Raw genomic sequence first — 22740 nt, forward strand, 5'->3', positions numbered from 1 at the left:
GATGGACAACTCCAATTACAACAAGTCCTCAACGGCTGAGCAGGCGGATATAGGAGTTCCATCTTCCAAACGGCTGGAAAGGTGGAAAGGTGAATGAAAGCAAAAAAACATTTACGCACCTACTAAAATGTAAATGTATTGCCATTGAAAGAAATGGTCTAGTTTTGAAATTATTGTGTGGCTGGTTTTATTCAGAATGGTGACGTCAGAGAGACTGGTGATGGCCGCCAAAGAGCTCCTGTCAGAGAGACTGGTGATGGCCACCAAAGAGCTCCTCAGAGAGAATGGTGATGGCCACCAAAGAGCTCCTCTCAGAGAGACTGGTGATGGCCACCAAAGAGCTCCTGTCAGAGAGACTGGTGATGGCCACCAAAGAGCTCCTCAGAGAGAATGGTGATGGCCACCAAAGTACTCCTGTCAGAGAGAATGGTGATGGCCACCAAAGAGCTCCAGTCAGAGAAACTGGTGATGGCCACCAAAGTACTCCTGTCAGAGAGAATGGTGATGGCCACCAAAGAGCTCCTCAGAGAGAATGGTGATGGCCACCAAAGTACTCCTGTCAGAGAGAATGGTGATGGCCACCAAAGAGCTCCAGTCAGAGAAACTGGTGATGGCCACCAAAGGGCTCCTGTCAGAGAGAATGGTGATGGCCACCAAAGAGCTCCAGTCAGAGAAACTGGTGATGGCCACCAAAGGGCTCCTGTCAGAGAGAATGGTGATGGCCACCAAAAGGGCTCCTGTCAGGAGACTCAGATCCAGGACTTCTCTTTGATTTTGGCAGAGGTGAGTCATCGAGGACATTGAAGTAATAGTAGGTAGTGTGACGCATTCTTCTGGTCCTCAGGTTGCTGTTCAATTAATCGTTTAGAGTGGTGTGTGTATGGCAGCCATCTTAATATGGTCAACTGGTGACTACCTGACTTGTCAGGTGACTTGTCAGGTGACTTGGCTACCATTTTTCCAGGGGCACTTTGCCAATGTGACAGCGAGTTTAATAGTGAACTGTGCATTTACTTCAGAATATATGCAACTGTCATAGTGGTATACTGTAGTAGGAAATGAGTAGTGGTATACATTAGTAGTAAATGGTATAGTGGTATACTGTAGTAGGAAATGGCATAATGGTATACTGTAGTAGTAAATGGTATAATGGTATACTGTAGTAGTAAATGGTATAATGGTATACTGTAGTAGTAAATGGTATAATGGTATACTGTAGTAGTAAATGGTATAATGGTATACTGTAGTAGTAAATGGTATAATGGTATAATGGTATAATGGAATACTGTAGTAGTAAATGGTATAATGGTATACTGTAGTAGTAAATGGTATAATGGTATAATGGTATACTGTAGTAGTAAATGGTATAATGGTATAATGGTATACTGTAGTAGTAAATGGTATAATGGTATAATGGTATACTGTAGTAGTAAATGGTATAATGGTATACTGTAGTAGTAAATGGTATAATGGTATACTGTAGTAGTAAATGGTATAATGGTATACTGTAGTAGTAAATGGTATAATGGTATAATGGTATACTGTAGTAGTAAATGGTATAATGGTATACTGTAGTAGTAAATGGTATAATGGTATAATGGTATACTGTAGTAGTAAATGGTATAATGGTATACTGTAGCAGTAAATGGTACAGTGCCTTGCGAAAGTATTCGGCCCCCTTGAACTTTGCGACCTTTTGCCACATTTCAGGCTTCAAACATAAAGATATAAAACTGTATTTTTTGTGAAGAATCAACAACAAGTGGGACACCATGAAGTGGAACGACATTTATTGGATATTTCAAACTTTTTTGACAAATCAAAAACTGAAAAATTGGGCGTGCAAAATGATTCAGCCCCCTTAAGTTAATACTTTGTAGCGCCACCTTTTGCTGCGATTACAGCTGTAAGTCGCTTGGGGTATGTCTCTATCAGTTTTGCACATCGAGAGACTGAATTTTTTTCCCATTCCTCCTTGCAAAACAGCTCGAGCTCAGTGAGGTTGGATGGAGAGCATTTGTGTACAGCAGTTTTCAGTTCTTTCCACAGATTCTCGATTGGATTCAGGTCTGGACTTTGACTTGGCCATTCTAAAACCTAGATATGTTTATTTTTGAACCATTCCATTGTAGATTTTGCTTTATGTTTTGGATCATTGTCTTGTTGGAAGACAAATCTCCATCCCAGTCTCAGGTCTTTTGCAGACTCCATCAGGTTTTCTTCCAGAATGGTCCTGTATTTGGCTCCATCCATCTTCCCTTCAATTTTAACCATCTTCCCTGTCCCTGCTGAAGAAAAGCAGGCCCAAACCATGATGCTGCCACCACCATGTTTGACAGTGGAGATGGTGTGTTCAGGGTGATGAGCTGTGTTGCTTTTACGCCAAACATAACGTTTTGCATTGTTGCCAAAAAGTTCAATTTTGGTTTCATCTGACCAGAGCACCTTCTTCCACATGTTTGGTGTGTCTCCCAGGTGGCTTGTGGCAAACTTTAAACAACACTTTTTATGGATATCTTTAAGAAATGGCTTTCTTCTTGCCACTATTCCATAAAGGCCAGATTTGTGCAATATACGACTGATTGTTGTCCTATGGACAGAGTCTCCCACCTCAGCTGTAGATCTCTGCAGTTCATCCAGAGTGATCATGGGCCTCTTGGCTGCATCTCTGATCAGTCTTCTCCTTGTATGAGCTGAAAGTTTAGAGGGACGGCCAGGTCTTGGTAGATTTGCAGTGGTCTGATACTCCTTCCATTTCAATATTATCGCTTGCACAGTGCTCCTTGGGATGTTTAAAGCTTGGGAAATCTTTTTGTATCCAAATCCGGCTTTAAACTTCTTCACAACAGTATCTCGGACCTGCCTGGTGTGTTCCTTGTTCTTCATGATGCTCTCTGCGCTTTTAACGGACCTCTGAGACTATCACAGTGCAGGTGCATTTATACGGAGACTTGATTACACACAGGTGGATTGTATTTATCATCATTAGTCATTTAGGGCAACATTGGATCATTCAGAGATCCTCACTGAACTTCTGGAGAGAGTTTGCTGCACTGAAAGTAAAGGGGCTGAATAATTTTGCACGCCCAATTTTTCAGTTTTTGATTTGTAAAAAAAGTTTGAAATATCCAATAAATGTCGATCCACTTCATGATTGTGTCCCACTTGTTGTTGATTCTTCACAAAAAATACAGTTTTATATATTTATGTTTGAAGCCTGAAATGTGGCAAAAGGTCGCAAAGTTCAAGAGGGCCGAATACTTTCGCAAGGCACTGTATAATGGTATAATGGTATACTGTAGCAGTAAATTGTATAATAGCATAATGGTATACTGTAGTAGTAAATGTTATAATGGTATAGTGGTATACTGTAGTAGTAAATGGTATAATGGTATACTGTAGCAGTAAATGGTATAATGGTATAATGGTATACTGTAGTAGTAAATGGTATAATGGTATAATGGTATACTGTAGCAGTAAATGGTATAATAGTATAATGGTATACTGTAGTAGTAAATGGTATAATGGTATAATGGTACACTGTAATAGTAAATGGTATAATGGTATAATTTAGTAGTAAATGGTATAATGGTATAATGGTATACTGTAGTAGTAAATGGTATATTGGTATAATGGTATACTGTAGTAGTAAATGGTATATTGGTATAATGGTATAATGGTATACTGTAGTAGTAAATGGTTTATTGGTATAATGGAATACTGTAGTGGTAAATGGTATAATGGTATAATGGAATACTGTAGTGGTAAATGGTATAATGGTATAATGGTATACTGTAGCAGTAAATGGTATAATGGTATAATGGAATACTGTAGTGGTAAATGGCATAATGGTATAATGGTATACTGTAGTAGTAAATTGTATAATGGTATACTGTAGTAGTAAATGGTATAATGGTATACTGTAGTAGTAAATGGTATAATGGTATACTGTAGTAGTAAATGGTATAATGGTATAATGGTATAATGGAATACTGTAGTGGTAAATGGTATAATGGTATAATGGTATACTGTAGTAGTAAATGGTATAATGGTATACTGTAGTAGTAAATGGTATAATGGTATAATGGTATAATGGAATACTGTAGCAGTAAATGGTATAATGGTATAATGGAATACTGTAGTGGTAAATGGTATAATGGTATAATGGTATACTGTAGTAGTAAATTGTATAATGGTATACTGTAGTAGTAAATGGTATAATGGTATACTGTAGTAGTAAATGGTATAATGGTATACTGTAGTAGTAAATGGTATAATGGTATACTGTAGTAGTACATGGTATAATGGTATACTGTAGCAGTAAATGGTATAATGGTATATTGTAGTAGTAAATGGTTTAATGGTGTCACTCAATTGAAATCTATTCATCAGGTCCTTAAATATGAATTTCAAATGACTGGGGATACAGAGTTGATCAGGCTGTTGATTGTGGCCTGTTCAATGTTGTCCCACTCCTCTTCAATGGCTGTGTGAAGTTGTTGGATATTGTCAGGAACTGGAACACGCTTTTGCACACGTCGATCCAGAGCATCCCAAACATGCTCAATTGTTGATGTGCCTGGTGAGTATGCAAGACATTTTCAGCTTCCAGGAATTGTGTACATATCCTTGCGACATGGGGCCGTGCATTATCATGCTGAAACATGAGGTGATGGTGGTGGATGAATGGCACGACAACGGACCTCATGATCTCATCACGATATCTCTGTGCGTTCAAAATTACATTGATAAAATGCAATTGTGTTCGTTGCCCATAGCTTATACCTGCCCATATCATAACCCCACCACCATGGAGCACTCTGTTCACAAAGTTGACGTCAGCCAACTTTCAGCCAACCGTCAGCCAACCGCTCGCCCACACGACGCCATACAGTTGAAACCAGAATTCATCCGGGAAGAGCACACTTCTCCAGGGTGCCAGTGGCCATCGAAGATTAGCATTTGTCCACTGAAGTCAGTTTACAACTCCAAACTACAGTCAGGTCAAGACCCTGGTGAGGACGACGAGAACGCAGAAGACGCTTTCTGACCATTTTTGCTGAATTTCTTTGACTCTGCAAACCCACAGTTTCGTCAGCTGTCCAGGTGGCTGGTCTCAAATGAATCCCGCAGGTGAAGGAGACGGATGTGGAAGACCTGCGTTGGCATGGTTACACTAGGTCTGCAGTTGTGAGGCCGGTTGAAAGTCCTGTCTCTAAAACTACACTGTAGGTGGCTTATGGTAGAGAAATTAACATTGAATTCTCTGGCAACAGCTCTGTTGGACATTCCTGCAGTCAACATGTCAATTGCACTCTCCTTCAAAACAGTGGCGTTGTGTTGTGTGTCAAAATTGTACATTTCACAGTAGTCTTTTACTGTCCCTACAATGTACCCGTCCGTGTAAGGCGGTTTGATCATCTTCTTGATATGCCACACTTTTCAGGTGAAGGGATTATTATTTGAACAATTTGAGAGAAATAAAACTTTGTGACTAGGTAACATTTCTGAGATCTTTTATTTCAGCTCATGAAACATTGAAACCGTTGCATTTATATTTTTTGTTCAATTGTACGTGATATAATCTTGCTATGTCACGTCATTGGGCAAAAAAAACAGAGCCCTAGCCATAACAAAACCGTAAACACAACATCTCTATGAAGTACTCTCTATGAAGTACTCTCTATGAAGTACTCTCTGAATATTACTGCATATTAAAAACATACCTTGGCTTACTCCTTGATACCACTGGTAGAAAAACAGCATGTTTAAAAAAAGGTAAACACAAAACCCCCACAAAAAGATAAAGTCCTTTTCCACAGCACCGATAATAACACGGGCCAGACAGAAGTAGGTCCAATCTGACATACTATTATTTACATGACGGTATAAGATGATGATATTCCTTTAAGTGCTAAATTGTATATTGTATATTGTTATATTCTGTTGTTGTAATATTGGATATCAGTTCAGTTCTACAGGCAAGACGATAATAACAAAACCAACAACACCACATAGACATATATATATATATATACACACACATACACAGTACTAAACGTTTGGACACACTTACTCATTCAAGGGTTTTTCTTTGTGTGTTACTATATTCTACATTGTAGAAAACTAGTGAAGACAGTAAGCAACAAAAAAGTGTTAAACAAATCCAAATATATTTTATATGAGGTTCTTCAATGTAGCCACCCTTTACCTTGATGACTGCTTTGCACACTCTTGGCCTTCTCTCAACCAGCTTCATGAGGTAGTCACCTGGAATGCATTTCAATTAACAGGTGTGCCTTGTTAAAAGTTAATTTGTGGAATTTCTTTCCTTCTTAATGCGTTTGAGACAATCAGTTGTGTTGTGACAAGGTAGGGCTGGTATACAGAAGATAGTTTTATTTGGTAAAAACACAAATATACATCATGACAAGAACAGCTCAAATAAGCGAAGAGAAACGACAGTCTATCATTACTGTAAGACATGAAGGTCAGTCAATAAGGAACATTTCAAGAACTTTTAAAGTTAATTTAAGTGCAGTCGCAAAAACCATCAGACGCTATGATGAAACTGGTTCTCATGAGAACCGCCAAAGGAAAGGAAGACCCAGAGTTACCTCTGCTGGAGAGGATATGTTCATTTGAGTTACCAGCCTCAGATTACACCCCAAATAAATGCTTCACAGAGTTCAAGTCACAAACACATCAACTGTTCAGAGACTGTGAATCAGGCCTTAATGGTTCAATTTCTGCAAAGAAACTACTATTAAAGTACACCATTAAAAATAAAAGACTTGCTTGGGCCAAAAAACACGAGCAATGGACATTAGACTGGTGGAAATCTGTCCTTTGGTCTGATGAGTCCCAATTTGAGATTTTTGGTTTCAACCGCCGTGTCTTTGAGAGGCAGAGTAGGTGAACGGATGATCTCCGCATGTGTGGTTCCCACCGTGAAGCACGGAGGAGGAGGTGTGATGGTGCTTTGCTAGTGACACTGTCTGTGATATATTTAGAATTCAAGGCACACTTAACCAGTCTGGCTACCATAGCATTCTACAGCGATACGCCATCCCATCTGGGTTGTGCTTAGTGGGACTATCATTTGTTTTTCACCAGGACAATGACCCAGCACACCTCCAGGATGTGTAAGGGCTATTTGACCAGGAAGGAGAGTGATGGAGTGCTGCATCAGATGACCTGGCCTCCACAATCCCCCGACCTCAACCCAATTGAGATGGTTTGGGATGAGTTTGACTACAGAGTGAAGGAAAAGCAGCCAACAAATGCTCAGCATATGTGGGAACTTCAAGACTGTTGGAAAAGCATTTCAGGTGAAACTAGTTGAGATAATGTCAAGAGTGTGCAAAGCTGTCATCAAGGCAAAGGGTGGCTATTTGAAGAATCTAAAATATATATTATATATTATATTTTGAATTAGCTTAACACTTTTTTGGTTACTACATGATTCCATATGTGTTATGTCATAGTTTTGATGTCTTCACTATTATTCTACAATGTAGAAAACAGTACAAATAAAGAAATACCCTGGAATGAGTAGGTGTGTCCAGACTTTTGACTGGTACTGCACTTTACAGTTTAAAGTAATTCTAGCAATTACGTCAAATACATACAGTTTATAAAATGAACCAGATGACATTAAAACATTGAAACGGGACTGCACTGAGCACCAGCCTTGCTCTCTCCCATCTCTCTTCATTCAGCGCTGCCCGTACCTGTGATAAATGTCTATAGTTTCCGTGGAGACGTCCTCTGACGTTGCGGCTAGTGAAAAGGCCAGAAAAACGTTTCAGTCATTTTCAGCTTTTGACAGCAGAGATGAGTGTTCACGGCCCATTCAGCCAAACGGACAGCAGAGATGATTGATTCTGTGTTTGGTGAGAGAGGAGAGATGGAGCCCCTGACCTTCGGAACACGTAACACTCAGTCAGAACACGGAACACTCAGTCGGAACAATCAGCCAGAATTTGGAACACTCATTCAGAACACGGAACACTCAGTCAGAACATGGAACAATCAGTCAGAACACAGAACACTCAGTCAGAACACGGAACAATCAGTCAGAACACAGAACACTCAGTCAGAACACAGAACACTCAGTCAGAACACGGAACACTCAGTCAGAACACGGAACACTCAGTCGGAAGACTCAGTCAGAACATGGAACACTCAGCCAGAACATGGAACACCCGGTCAGAACACGGAACATTCAGATCACAGCAAAAACCCGGAATGCCTTTCCTCCTGGTGGGTTCTGAAGACTGGTGGGGAGAGCGGAGGGGAGGGGGAGAGATGAGGGGTGAGAGGGAGAGGAGGAAAGGAGGAAGAGGGGGAGGAGGAGTGGACAGAAAACAGGAATCAGTTTCACTGCCTGTGAAATGCGTCAGAATCTCACCGTCCTGGATGTTCTACCCAGAAAGACAGACAGATAGACAGACAGACAGCTGATAAACACAAACAAACACAGCTGACCAGACTGTTTTACAGAGAAACATCGATGTCAACCATGAACGCCATGAACGCGCGACACAAAGAAATACAAGTCTTTGCTGTTTCAACAAACTGATAAAACAGATAGACTTAACTTCACACCATCTTGAAAAAAGAAAGACACAGAGACGTGCAGCTTTTACACAAATAGAGAGAGGACAGACTGACACAAATAGAGAGAGGACAGACTGACACAAATAGAGAGAGGACAGACTGACACAAATAGAGAGACGACAGACTGACACAAATAGAGAGAGGACAGACTGACACAAATAGAGAGAGGACAGACTGACACAAATAGAGAGAGGACAGACTGACACAAATAGAGAGACGACAGACTGACACAAATAGAGAGACGACAGACTGACACAAATAGAGAGACGACAGACTGACACAAATAGAGAGACGACAGACTGACACAAATAGAGAGACGACAGACTGACACAAATAGAGAGAGGACAGACTGACACAAATAGAGAGAGGACAGACTGACACAAATAGAGAGAGGACAGACTGACACAAATAGAGAGAGGACAGACTGACACAAATAGAGAGAGGACAGACTGACACAAATAGAGAGACGACAGACTGACACAAATAGAGAGAGGACAGACTGACACAAATAGAGAGAGGACAGACTGACACAAATAGAGAGAGGACAGACTGACACAAATAGAGAGAGGACAGACTGACACAAATAGAGAGAGGACAGACTGAAACAAATAGAGAAACGACAGACTGACACAAATAGAGACACGACAGACTGACACAAATAGAGAAACGACAGACTGACACAAATAGAGAGATGACAGACTGACACAAATAGAGAGAGGACAGACTGACACAAATAGAGAGAGGACAGACTGACACAAATAGAGAGAGGACAGACTGACACAAATAGAGAAACGACAGACTGACACAAAAAGAGACACGACAGACTGAAACAAATAGAGAGATGACAGACTGACACAAATAGAGAGATGACAGACTGACACAAATAGAGACACGACAGACTGACACAAATAGAGAGATGACAGACTGACACAAATAGAGAGAGGACAGACTGACACAAATAGAGAGAGGACAGACTGACACAAATAGAGAGAGGACAGACTGACACAAATAGAGAGAGGACAGACTGACACAAATAGAGAGAGGACAGACTGACACAAATAGAGAGAGGACAGACTGAAACAAATAGAGAAACGATAGCCTGACACAAATAGAGACACGACAGACTGACACAAATAGAGAAACGACAGACTGACACAAATAGAGAGATGACAGACTGACACAAATAGAGAGAGGACAGACTGACACAAATAGAGAGAGGACAGACTGACACAAATAGAGAGAGGACAGACTGACACAAATAGAGAGAGGACAGACTGACACAAATAGAGAGAGGACAGACTGACACAAATAGAGAGAGGACAGACTGACACAAATAGAGAGAGGACAGACTGACACAAATAGAGAGAGGACAGACTGACACAAATAGAGAAACGACAGACTGACACAAAAAGAGACACGACAGACTGAAACAAATAGAGAGATGACAGACTGACACAAATAGAGAGATGACAGACTGACACAAATAGAGACACGACAGACTGACACAAATAGAGAGATGACAGACTGACACAAATAGGGAGAGGACAGACTGACACAAATAGAGAGAGGACAAACTGACACAAATAGAGAGAGGACAGACTGACACAAATAGAGAGAGGACAGACTGACACAAATAGAGAGAGGACAGACTGACACAAATAGAGAGAGGACAGACTGACACAAATAGAGAAACGACAGACTGACACAAATAGAGAGAGGACAGACTGACACAAATAGAGACACGACAGACTGACACAAATAGAGAGATGACAGACTGACACAAATAGAGAGATGACAGACTGACACAAATAGGCATCCCACTAGGTTGACATGGACACACACAGAGAGAGAGAGATAGAGGAGGTGTGGCCTGACATGCTAGGAAAGACAGATAGATCTGAACCGGATCTTTAGCCCTGAAGAGATGTCGCTGCTAGGCTAGGTATCACTAATACAAAGCGATATACCACTACAACTAGACTATATAACACTAATACTAACCTATATACCACTAATACTAGACTATACAACACTAATACTAGACTATACAACACTAATACTAGACAATATAACACCAATACTAGACTATATAACACTAATACTAGACTATATACCACTAATACAAAGCTATATACCACTACAACTAGACTATATAACACTAATACTAGACTATATACCACTAATACTAGACTATATAACACTAATACCAGGATATACAACACTAATACTAGATTATATACCACGAATACTATACTATATACCACTAATACTAGACTATATAACACTAATACTAGACTATATACCACTAACACTAGACTATATAACACTAATACTAGGTTATATAACACTAATAAATAGGTTATATAACACTAATACTAGACTATATAACAGTAATGCTAGACTATATAACACTAATCCTAGACTATATAACAGTAATACTAGACTATATAACACTAATACTAGACTATATAACACTAATCCTAGACTATATAACACTAATACTAGACTATATAACACTAATCCTAGACTATATAACACTAACACTAGACTATATAACAGTAATACTATACTATATACCACTAATACTAGACTATATAACACTAATACTAGACTATATACCACTAACACTAGACTATATAACACTAATACTAGGTTATATAACACTAATAAATAGGTTATATAACACTAATACTAGACTATATAACAGTAATACTAGACTATATAACACTAATACTAGACTATATAACACTAATCCTAGACTATATAACACTAATACTAGATTATATAACAGTAATACTGACACAAATAGAGAGATGACAGACTGACACAGAGAGATGACAGACTGACACAAATAGAGAGATGACAGACTGACACAAATAGGCATCCCACTAGGTTGACATGGACACACACAGAGAGAGAGAGATAGAGGAGGTGTGGCCTGACATGCTAGGAAAGACAGATAGATCTGAACCGGATCTTTAGCCCTGAAGAGATGTCGCTGCTAGGCTAGGTATCACTAATACTAGACTATAAAACACTACTGCTAGACTATATAACACTAATACTAAGCTATATACCACTAATACTAGACTATATAACACTAATACTAGACTATATAACACTAATACTAAGCTATATACCACTAATACTAGACTATATAACACTAATACTAGACTATATAACACTAATACTAGACTATATACCACTAATACTAGACTATATACCAATAATACTAGACTATATACCACTAATACTAGACTATATACCACCAATATAAAGCTATATACCACTACAACTAGACTATATAACACTAATACTAACCTATATACCACTAATACTAGACTATACAACACTAATACTAGACTATACAACACTAATACTAGACAATATAACACTAATACTAGACTATATAACACTAATACTAGACTATATAACACTAATACCAGGATATACAACACTAATACTAGATTATATACCACGAATACTATACTATATACCACTAATACTAGACTATATAACACTAATACTAGACTATATACCACTAACACTAGACTATATAACACTAATACTAGGTTATATAACACTAATAAATAGGTTATATAACACTAATACTAGACTATATAACAGTAATACTAGACTATATAACACTAATACTAGACTATATAACACTAATCCTAGACTATATAACACTAACACTAGACTATATAACAGTAATACTAGACTATATAACACTAATACTAGACTATACAACACTACTGCTAGGCTATATAACACTAATACTAGACTATATAACACTAATCCTAGACTATATAACACTAACACTAGACTATATAACAGTAATACTAGACTATATAACACTAATACTAGACTATATAACACTAATACTAGACTATATGCCACTAACACTAGACTATATACCACTAATACTAGACTATATAACACTAATACTAGACTATATAAGACTAACACTAGACTATATAACACTAATACTAGGACTATATACCACTAATAAATAGGTTAGATAACACTAATACCAGGCTAGATACCACTAATACTAGGCTGTGTAATACTAATGTTTATCTAGCTAAACCTGTATTTCTAATGTGCAAGCTGGCCTGCACAGAACTTCAGCACTTTTATTGTCCAGAAACTAGCACAGATTGAACTGCTCCTCTGTTTCCAGAGACTGGTAAAAGAGACTGTTAAAGAGACAGGTAAAGAGACTGGTAAAGAGACTGGTAAAGAGACAGGTAAAGAGACTGGCAAAGAGACTGGCAAAGAGACTGGTAAAGAGACAGGTAAATAGACTGGCAAAGAGACTGGCAAAGAGACTGGTAAAGAGACAGGAATATAGACTGGCAAAGAGACTGGCAAAGAGACTGGTAAAGAGACAGGTAAATAGACTGGCAAAGAGACTGGCAAAGAGACTGGTAAAGAGACAGGTAAAGAGACAGGTAAAGAGACTGGTAAAGAGACTGGTAAAGAGACAGGTAAATAGACTGGCAAAGAGACAGGTAAATAGACTGGCAAAGAGACTGGCAAAGAGACTGGTAAAGAGACAGGTAAAGAGACAGGTAAAGAGACTGGTAAAGAGACTGGTAAAGAGACAGGTAAAGAGACAGGCAAAGAGACTGGTAAAGAGACAGGTAAAGAGACAGGCAAAGAGACTGGTAAAGAGACAGGTAAAGAGACAGGTAAAGAGACTGTTAAAGAGACAGGCAAAGAGACTGGTAAAGAGACAGGTAAAGAGACAGGTAAAGAGACTGGTAAAGAGACTGGTAAAGAGACAGGTAAAGAGACTGTTAAAGAGACAGGTAAAGAGACAGGCAAAGAGACTGGTAAAGAGACAGTTAAAGAGACAGGCAAAGAGACTGGTAAAGAGACAGGTAAAGAGACAGGTAAAGAGACAGGTAAAGAGACACGTAAAGAGACTGGTAAAGAGACAGGTAAAGAGACAGGCAAAGAGACTGGTAAAGAGACAGGTAAAGAGACAGGTAAAGAGACAGGTAAAGAGACTGGTAAAGAGACAGGTAAAGAGACAGGTAAAGAGACTGGTAAAGAGACAGGTAAATAGACTGGCAAAGAGACTGGCAAAGAGACTGGTAAAGAGACAGGTAAAGAGACAGGTAAAGAGACTGGTAAAGAGACTGGTAAAGAGACAGGTAAAGAGACAGGCAAAGAGACTGGTAAAGAGACAGGTAAAGAGACAGGCAAAGAGACTGGTAAAGAGACAGGTAAAGAGACAGGTAAAGAGACTGTTAAAGAGACAGGCAAAGAGACTGGTAAAGAGACAGGTAAAGAGACAGGTAAAGAGACTGGTAAAGAGACTGGTAAAGAGACAGGTAAAGAGACTGTTAAAGAGACAGGTAAAGAGACAGGCAAAGAGACTGGTAAAGAGACAGTTAAAGAGACAGGCAAAGAGACTGGTAAAGAGACAGGTAAAGAGACAGGTAAAGAGACAGGTAAAGAGACACGTAAAGAGACTGGTAAAGAGACAGGTAAAGAGACAGGCAAAGAGACTGGTAAAGAGACAGGTAAAGAGACAGGTAAAGAGACAGGTAAAGAGACTGGTAAAGAGACAGGTAAAGAGACAGGTAAAGAGACTGGTAAAGAGACAGGTAAAGAGACAGGCAAAGAGACTGGTAAAGAGACAGGTAAAGAGACAGGCAAAGAGACTGGTAAAGAGACAGGTAAAGAGACAGGTAAAGAGACAGGTAAAGAGACAGGCAAAGAGACAGGTAAAGAGACAGGTAAAGAGACAGGTAAAGAGACAGGTAAAGAGACAGGTAAAACAGAAGTAGTACGTACTGCATAGCTCTGGCTCAACTATTCCCTTCCTGATACAGTCAGACTGACAGTCAGACAGACTCTCCAATTCTAGCCCATCTACTTTGTGATCACACTTTATCTTATACTGTGATAACATGTTATCGTTACATTTCCGACCTTCATTAAAATCACATTTCCTTATTTTCAGTCAGGCAATAGTCTCTCTCTCTCTCTCTCTCTCTCTCTCTCTCTCTCTCTCTCTCTCTCTCTCTCTCTCTCTCTCTCTCTCTCTCGGGCCTTACAGTACTGTATATGGTTATGTTCCAAATGGCATCATATAACAGCATTATGGGCCCTGGTCAAAAGTAGTGCACTATGTAGGAAATCGGGCCTCATTTAAGATGCACGCTTTAACCTGTGCTGGTGTGTGCTAGACACCAGGCGTGAGATGAATGACCACAGGGTGGGATAAGCTCCACACAGCCGTGGGTTGGTCCATACCTCTCGGAAGTAATGCCGTTTTGGTACGAGGCAATGTACTGTTTCCGCTTGTCTACCGGCATCACGTCGATGTAGCCACCCACATTGTTCTGAAGCACCCCAGCGTGAACCGCCACCCGGCATATACTGGATTTCTGTAGAGAGAGAGAGAGAGAGAGAGAGGGAGGGATGGAGAGAGAGAGAGAGAGAGAGAGAGAGAGAGAGAGAGATAGAGAGATAGCGAGAGAGAGAGAGAGAGGGAGGGAGACAAAAAAAGATGGTTAGAGAGTTGGGCTGGTGAACAACCGATCGAGAGACCGCCGTGAAAAATTACAGAATTAGTCATGCTGTCCAATTTTCTACTTCTTAAAGAATTGTCTCTTGTTAAATACTAATGTTTTTTTCTAACCTGACTTATTCATTAAAAATAAGAATTTGTTCTGACTTGCCTAGTTAAATAAAGGTGAAATTAAAATGAATACAAATTGGTGTGACTTATTCGTAAGACTAGGCGTATAGCTAAGATCCGTTTAGGTGCGACCGCAAGCACGTGAGACATCCCGTGGGTTCACAATCTGCAGGAAGTCATCTGTGTGGAACCTTGCAGGAAGGAGGAGCACATTATGGTGTGAACTGTGACAGAACGCAGTTATACGGTTGAGCCCTCGTACTGTGACACAATTATGATTTGTTGGGCCTTAACCATCTTCAACGGTGAATGGTTCACTGCTCCATTTGTGCTAATCTTATAATAAAGTTGTTGTTTGAAGAATCTGCAGTCTCTCTCTTTAGATTTTCTGCCACAAGAGAGAAATACGTAAGAGATAAGTGAAAGAGAGGGAGAGAGAAAGGAAGAGAGAAGAGGAAGAGGGAGAGAGGGAAGAGGGAGAGAAGAGAGAGAGGAAGAGGGAGAGAAGAGGGAGAGGAAGAGGGAGAGAAGAGGGAGAGGAAGAGGGAGAGAAGAGAGAGAGGAAGAGGGAGAGGGAAGAGGGAGAGAAGAGAGAGAGGAAGAGGGAGAGAGAATGGGAAGAGAGGTTGAGATATAAAGATGTGGGACAGACAGAGAGGCTGAGAGCGAGAAAGAGGGACAAGAGAGACCAAAGAGAGAGGGAGAGACGTAAGAAACGAAGAGAGAGAGAGCGCAAGAGAGAGAGAACACTGTGAGGAACCTCTGTAGTCAAGACTGAATCAGACACTCTACAACAGCCCTGTGATCTGAGGTATGACATCATGACACATCAGGGATTCTAACACACCAGATTCTCCACTGACCTGAGATTTGACATCATGACACATCAGGGATTCTAAGAACACACCAGATTCTCCACTGACCTGAGATTTGACATCATGACACATCAGGGATTCTAAGAACACACCAGATTCTCCACTGACCTGAGATTTGACATCATGACACATCAGGGATTCTAAGAACATACCAGATTCTCCACTGACCTGAGATTTGACATCATGAAACATCAGGGATTCTAAGAACGCACCAGATTTGCCTCTGAGCTGAGTCACTTACATCTGAATAGATTCCGGTTCCGATGACCCGTGATATGTTAGGGTTCTCCTCCATGCAGTTCCGGGGGCAATATAACCTGAAAACAGACAGGATCAGTGTAGCTTTATGTTTAAACAAATAGTATTTACTCTATAAAGGGGTAGTGTTGTGAGATGGAGGAGGGTCGATGAAAGAGATAGAGAGTCAGAGAGAGACCATGCCCACAACCTATTTAGATCTAGATCAGACCTTAAAAATAAATAAGGAAATTATCTCAACAGATAAGAATGTCTTCTTGTGTGTTACCTACTGTATATCCCCCCAATATAATCCACATACTTTAACAAAGACATCTTCTCCATGCTAGAAGGGGAGATCAACCATTTCCAGGCCCAGGGACAGGTACTATTCTATAGGTCCTAAACACCAAAACTGGACAAGAACCTGACACTCTCAGCGCACAGGGGGACAAACACCTGCCTGGAGGTGACAGCATTCCCTTCCCAAATATGCCCTCCTAGACACAACTATGACAACACAACCAACAAAAACAGGTCACAACTCCTGCAGCTCTGTCTTACACTGTGTCTATACATAGTCAATGGTAGGCTCCGAGGGGACTCCTATGGTTGGTACACTTAGCTCATCTCTTGGTAGTAGTACTGTAGACTACTTTATCACTGACCCCAACCCTGAGTCTCTCAGAGCGTTCACAGTCAGCCAACTGACACGCCTGTCAGACTGAAGAGCTATCTATGCAAAACCTTTTTGGCCATTTAACAAAGAACAAAGATCAAAAGATGATAATTTACAAAAAAAAAGAGTCAGTTATTAAAGACTACCAGAGAGTTATCAATGCAAAATGGAGATGTCTGTAAAAACCATATCTCCAACCTTTTCGACCCTTTAAGAACCAAGACAAGAAACTTATACATGATAATTTACAAAACGTAGAATCAGCTATTAAAGACTATCAGAACCCACTGGATTCTCCAATTACATTGGATGAGGTACAGGACAAAATTCAAACCCTCCAACCCCAAAAGGCCTGTGGTGTTGATGGTATACTAAACAAAATTCTAAAATATACAGGCCACAAATTCAAATGGGCTATTTTTAAACACTTTAACATAATCCTTAGCTCTGGGATCTTCCCCAATATTTGGAACCAAGGTCTGGTCTCCCACAATCCACAAATATAATCCCAATCTGTGTCAACAGCAATCTCTGAAAATCCTCTTCAGCATCATCAACAGCAGACGGCAACATTTCCTCAGTGAAAAAAATGTCCTGAGCAAATACTGTAAAGCAGACCACGTATACACCCTGCACACCCATACTGACAAACAAACAAACCAAAACAAACCAAAAGCCTTCTCATGCTTTGTTCATTTCTAATAAGTTTTTTGACTCAATTTGGCACGGGAGTCCGCTATACATATTAAAGGAAAGCATAAATGATATTATAAAAATCAATGTACATGTGAGACAGACTTAAGCTCCACAGCTCTTCAAGATAAAAAATCTATGAATTGGCGAAGGCACTAGAACAATCTGCAGCACCCGGCCTCACCCTACTGGACTCGGAAATCAAAATGTATACTGTATGCTGATGATCTGGTGCTTTAAAACTCGACATCCCTATTAGGATCTGGCAAAATAAATATGTCAATAACTTATAGAACTAATTGCTCTCTATGGTTGTGAGGTCTGGAGTCCATTGCTCTCTATGGTTGTGAGGTCTGGAGTCCAATGCTCTCTATGGTTGTGAGGTCTGGAGTCCATTGCTCTCTATGGTTGTGAGGTCTGGAGTCCATTGCTCTCTATGGTTGTGAGGTCTGGAGTCCATTGCTCTCTATGGTTGTGAGGTCTGGAGTCCAATGCTCTCTATGGTTGTGAGGTCTGGAGTCCATTGCTCTCTATGGTTGTGAGGTCTGGAGTCCATTGCTCTCTATGGTTGTGAGGTCTGGAGTCCAATGCTCTCTATGGTTGTGAGGTCTGGAGTCCATTGCTCTCTATGGTTGTGAGGTCTGGAGTCCATTGCTCTCTATGGTTGTGAGGTCTGGAGTCCAATGTTCTCTATGGTTGTGAGGTCTGGAGTCCATTGCTCTTTATGGTTGTGAGGTCAGGAGTCCATTGCTCTCTATGGTTGTGAGGTCTGGAGTCCAATGCTCTCTATGGCTGTGAGGTCTGGAGTCCATTGCTCTCTATGGTTGTGAGGTCTGGAGTCCAATGCTCTCTATGGTTGTGAGGTCTGGAGTCCATTGCTCTCTATGGTTGTGAGGTCTGGAGTCCAATGCTCTCTATGGTTGTGAGGTCTGGAGTCCAATGTTCTCTATGGTTGTGAGGTCTGGAGTCCATTGCTCTTTATGGTTGTGAGGTCAGGAGTCCATTGCTCTCTATGGTTGTGAGGTCTGGAGTCCACTGCTCTCTATGGTTGTGAGGTCTGGAGTCCATTGCTCTCTGTGGTTGTGAGGTCTGGAGTCCATTGCTCTCTATGGTTGTGAGGTCTGGAGTCCATTGCTCTCTATGGTTGTGAGGTCTGGAGTCCATTGCTCTCTATGGTTGTGAGGTCTGGAGTCCACTCATTAACCAATAATTCACAGGAATTCACAAAACTGTACTTGTAATGCTTGTAATGCTTGTAATGCTCCTCTTCTTCGTCTGAGGAGTAGGAGAGATCGGACCAATGCGCAGTGTGGTAAGTGTTCATCATATATTTATTAAACCGAGAACACTAAAAAAAATAGCACACAGAGCACAAGCAACATTGTAAATACCACCAATACTTATGTGTTTATTTCACTTGCTTTGGCTTAGTAAACACATTTCCCATGCCAGTAAAGCCCCTTTGAATTCAATTGACAGACAGAGTGAGAGGGAGAGCGAGAGAGAGAGAGTGTGTCATGATCGTACCTTGGGCAGTGCTTTACAAGCTTTTGATATGAACACATCTGAGCCACCGTGGTCTCACAGGTGATAGCTTTCACTGGAAGGCAGGAAGGAGGCTGATATCAGGCCCAAGGAGATCTCAACAGGACTTGAATGCAATCTAATTCAGTTAATTCCATAGTTGTTGTACTGTACTGACCTGCTACTTTGGAGATGATAAAAGAGTTGGCACTCTGATACTTCCTGTAAATGTAAAAAAAAAACACACATTCTTATGATTCCAAAATTCTGCTAACTTTCCCAATATTCCTATGTTTTCCAGAAATCCTGGTTGGAAGTTTCCCAGAATCAGAAGGAAATAAGCATGAAATTCGTAATTCTCCACCCAGGTTCTCTGTAAAACGCCACCAGAGTTTTGCATCCCTGCACATTGTTATTCCTCTGTTCACTCTTTCTCCAAACAGGAAGTCCCATTTAGATAAATCTAAAATCTTTTCAACAGAGAGCGGAAATACTCCAAATGATATGAAGGGTTATCCAGACCCTATTTCCTAGAGTAAAAAAGCATCGAGCCAAAAGCTTAAGACCAGCCCTGAGTATCCCAAATATGTCCACTGACCTAAGAAGTTAATTGGTTTTTCAGGAAACCTTGGGAAATGACTGAAAGTTTGAAACCCTATTGGGAGCATGTAGAGTGTAACTTTCGTACTTAATTTTTCAGCACCTCTACAAACATGTTTGGGTGTTTGCCAGCTCACGCTTTTTACACATTTTATGACTCAGACATGGACATGTGTTACAAGGGAGGTTGGTGGCACCTTAAATGGGGAGGATGGGCTCGTAGTAATGGCTGGAACGGAATAAGTGTAACGGTATCAACATCAAAAATATGGTTTCCATTTGTTTGATTGCCATTCCATTGGCTCCGTTCCAGACAATATGTTTTGCCGTCCTCCCCTCAGCTGATGTGTAGCTTGAAATGCCTTCACCCGCCTCGCGCTTGTCGAATTGCTAGCTTTTTGTCAGTGGTTGTCAAAAGGGCAACGAGATATGTTGGGCAAAGAGATAGTGTTTGCAAGACAGATGACGCTTCCATACCCGAGAGACTGAATTCCATTCTTGTTGGACTTGATGAAGAAGTCCTTCCTGCCTTGTCTGGTGACGTCCAGCCATCCTCCATCCTTATCTACCACTCCAGAGTGGAGGCCAGCTCGGCAGATACTGGATTGCTGTAAAGTTAACACTGTAAAGTTAGTACAGTGTAAAGTTAACACTGTAAAGTGAGGTCAGAGTAAAGTTAACACTGTACAGTTAGTACAGTGTAAAGTTAACACTGTACAGTGAGTACAGTGTCAAGTTAACACTGTAAAGTTAGTACAGTGTAAAGCTTACACTGTAAAGTTAGAAAAGTGTAAAGTGCTCAGTGTAAAGTTAGTACAGTGTAAAGTTAGGACAGTGTAAAGTGTACTGTGTAAAGTTAGTACCGTGTAAAGTTAACACTGTACATTTAGGACAGTGTAAAGTGCACAGTGTAAAGTTAGTACAGTGTAAAATTAGTACAGTGTAAAGTTAGGACATAGTAAAGTGTACAGTGTAAAGTTAGTACTGTGTAAAGTTAAATACTGCAAAGTTAGGGCAGTGTAAAGTGCACAGTGTAAAGTTAGCACAGTGTAAAGTCTTACAGTGTAAAGTTTGCACAGTGTAAAGTTCACAGTGTAAAGGTAGTACAGTGTGAAGTATATGGTGTAAAGTTAGCACAATGTAAAGTTAACACTGTAAAGTTAGTACCGTGTAAAGTTAACACTGTAAAGTTAGGACAGTGTAAAGTACACAGTGAAAAGTTAGTACAGTGTAAAGTATGTACAGTGCACAGTTAGTACAGTGTAAAGTTTACAGTGTAAAGATAGTACAGTGTGAAGTGTATGGTGTAAAGTTAGTAGCGTGTAAAGTTAACACTGTAAAGTTAGGACAGTGTAAAGTTAGCACAGTGTAAATTTAACACTGTAAAGTTAGTAACGTGTACAGTTAACACTGTAAAGTTAGGACAGTGTAAAGTGCACAGTGTAAAGTGCACAGTGTAAAGTTAGTACAGTGTACAGTTAGTACAGTGTAACGTTTACATTGTAAAGGTAGTACAGTGTGAAGTATATGGTGTAAAGTTAGTACAGTGTGAAGTATACGGTGTAAAGTTAGCACAGTGTAAAGTTTACAGTTTAACGTTAGCACAGTGTAAAGTTAACAATGTAAAGTTTGTACAGTTTAAGGTTTACAGTTTGAAGTTAGTACAGTGTACATTCAAATTCATTATGCAGCTCTAGTTACATTAGCTCAGCATTTTGATTAACCTACTCAGTATACGACTTAGTCTTTGTCCCAAATGACACCACATTGCCTACAATACTTTAGACAAGGGCCCATAATGCACTACTTTAGTCCAGGGCCCATAATGCACTACTTTAGACCAGGGCCCATAATGCACTACTTTAGACCAGGGGCCAGAGGAAATAGGGTGTAATTTGAGACACATTTTGATAATGTATAATAATGTAATCACCATCTCATAGTGTACTGTCCCAACCACCTTCCCTGTGGACTTTAGACAGCCGGCAGGACACTCGTACCTGAGGAGAACACAGGTGTTAAATAAATCCTCTATCACAGTGCATTAGAGTTGGTGTCAATTTCAATTTAAGTCCATTTTTGGTTTATTGAGAAGTATTTGAAAATGATCGAATTTTGAATTTCTGTGTACTTCCTGAAATGACTAACTTAAATTTGAATTGACCCCAACTGTCACGTGTGCTCCCTGTCTGGCCTCTAGGTCACCAGGCTGCTCGTTATGGCTCACACCTGTCACCAGGTCTGATGACGCGCACCTGAGCGTCATCAGACTCACCTGGACTCCATCACTTCCCTTCCCTATATATGTCACTCCCTTTGGTTCCTTCCCTATATATGTCACTCCCTTTGGATCCTTCCCTTTGGTTCCTGCCCTATATATGTCTCTCCCTTTGGTTCCTGCCCTATATATGTCTCTCCCTTTGGATCCTTCCCTATATATGTCTCTCCCTTTGGTTCCTTCCCTATATATGTCTCTTCCTTTGGTTCCTTCCCTATATATGTCTCTCCCTTTGGATCCTTCCCTATATATGTCTCTCCCTTTGGTTCCTTCCCTATATATGTCTCTTCCTTTGGTTCCTGCCCTATATATGTCTCTCCCTTTGGATCCTTCCCTATATATGTCTCTCCCTTTGGTTCCTTCCCTATATATGTCTCTCCCTTTGGTTCCTTTCCTATATATGTCTCTCCCTTTGGTTCCTTCCCTATATATGTCTCTCCCTTTGGTTCCTTCCCTGTATATGTCTCTCCCTTTGTGTTCTCTCTGAAAGGGCCCAGTCTACCAGGGAGGCATTGTGTCCTCTGTGAAGGGGACCAGTCTACCAGGGAGGCATTGTGTCCTCTGTGAAGGGGAC

General features: G+C 40.4%; 1 protein-coding gene across 1 annotated transcript in view; it reads right to left on the bottom strand.

The window, feature by feature from the left end:
- Positions 1 to 5499: 5499 nt before the first annotated feature.
- LOC139366871 (cysteine-rich secretory protein LCCL domain-containing 1-like) overlaps positions 5500 to 22740 on the bottom strand; it is a 101431-nt gene continuing 84190 nt past the window's right edge. Inside the window, exons 9-15 of the mRNA XM_071104571.1 lie at positions 21822 to 21888; positions 20366 to 20496; positions 19467 to 19510; positions 19292 to 19364; positions 16397 to 16472; positions 14893 to 15026; positions 5500 to 8279 (exon numbers count right to left, since the gene is read on the bottom strand). Coding sequence (XP_070960672.1) covers positions 8228 to 8279; positions 14893 to 15026; positions 16397 to 16472; positions 19292 to 19364; positions 19467 to 19510; positions 20366 to 20496; positions 21822 to 21888 — 577 coding nt within the window. The 3' untranslated portion in view covers positions 5500 to 8227. The remainder of the gene's footprint in view (positions 8280 to 14892; positions 15027 to 16396; positions 16473 to 19291; positions 19365 to 19466; positions 19511 to 20365; positions 20497 to 21821; positions 21889 to 22740) is intronic.

The sequence above is a fragment of the Oncorhynchus clarkii genome, chromosome 15, assembly GCF_045791955.1.
Source record: "Oncorhynchus clarkii lewisi isolate Uvic-CL-2024 chromosome 15, UVic_Ocla_1.0, whole genome shotgun sequence".
Classification (NCBI taxonomy): Eukaryota; Metazoa; Chordata; class Actinopteri; order Salmoniformes; family Salmonidae; genus Oncorhynchus; species Oncorhynchus clarkii.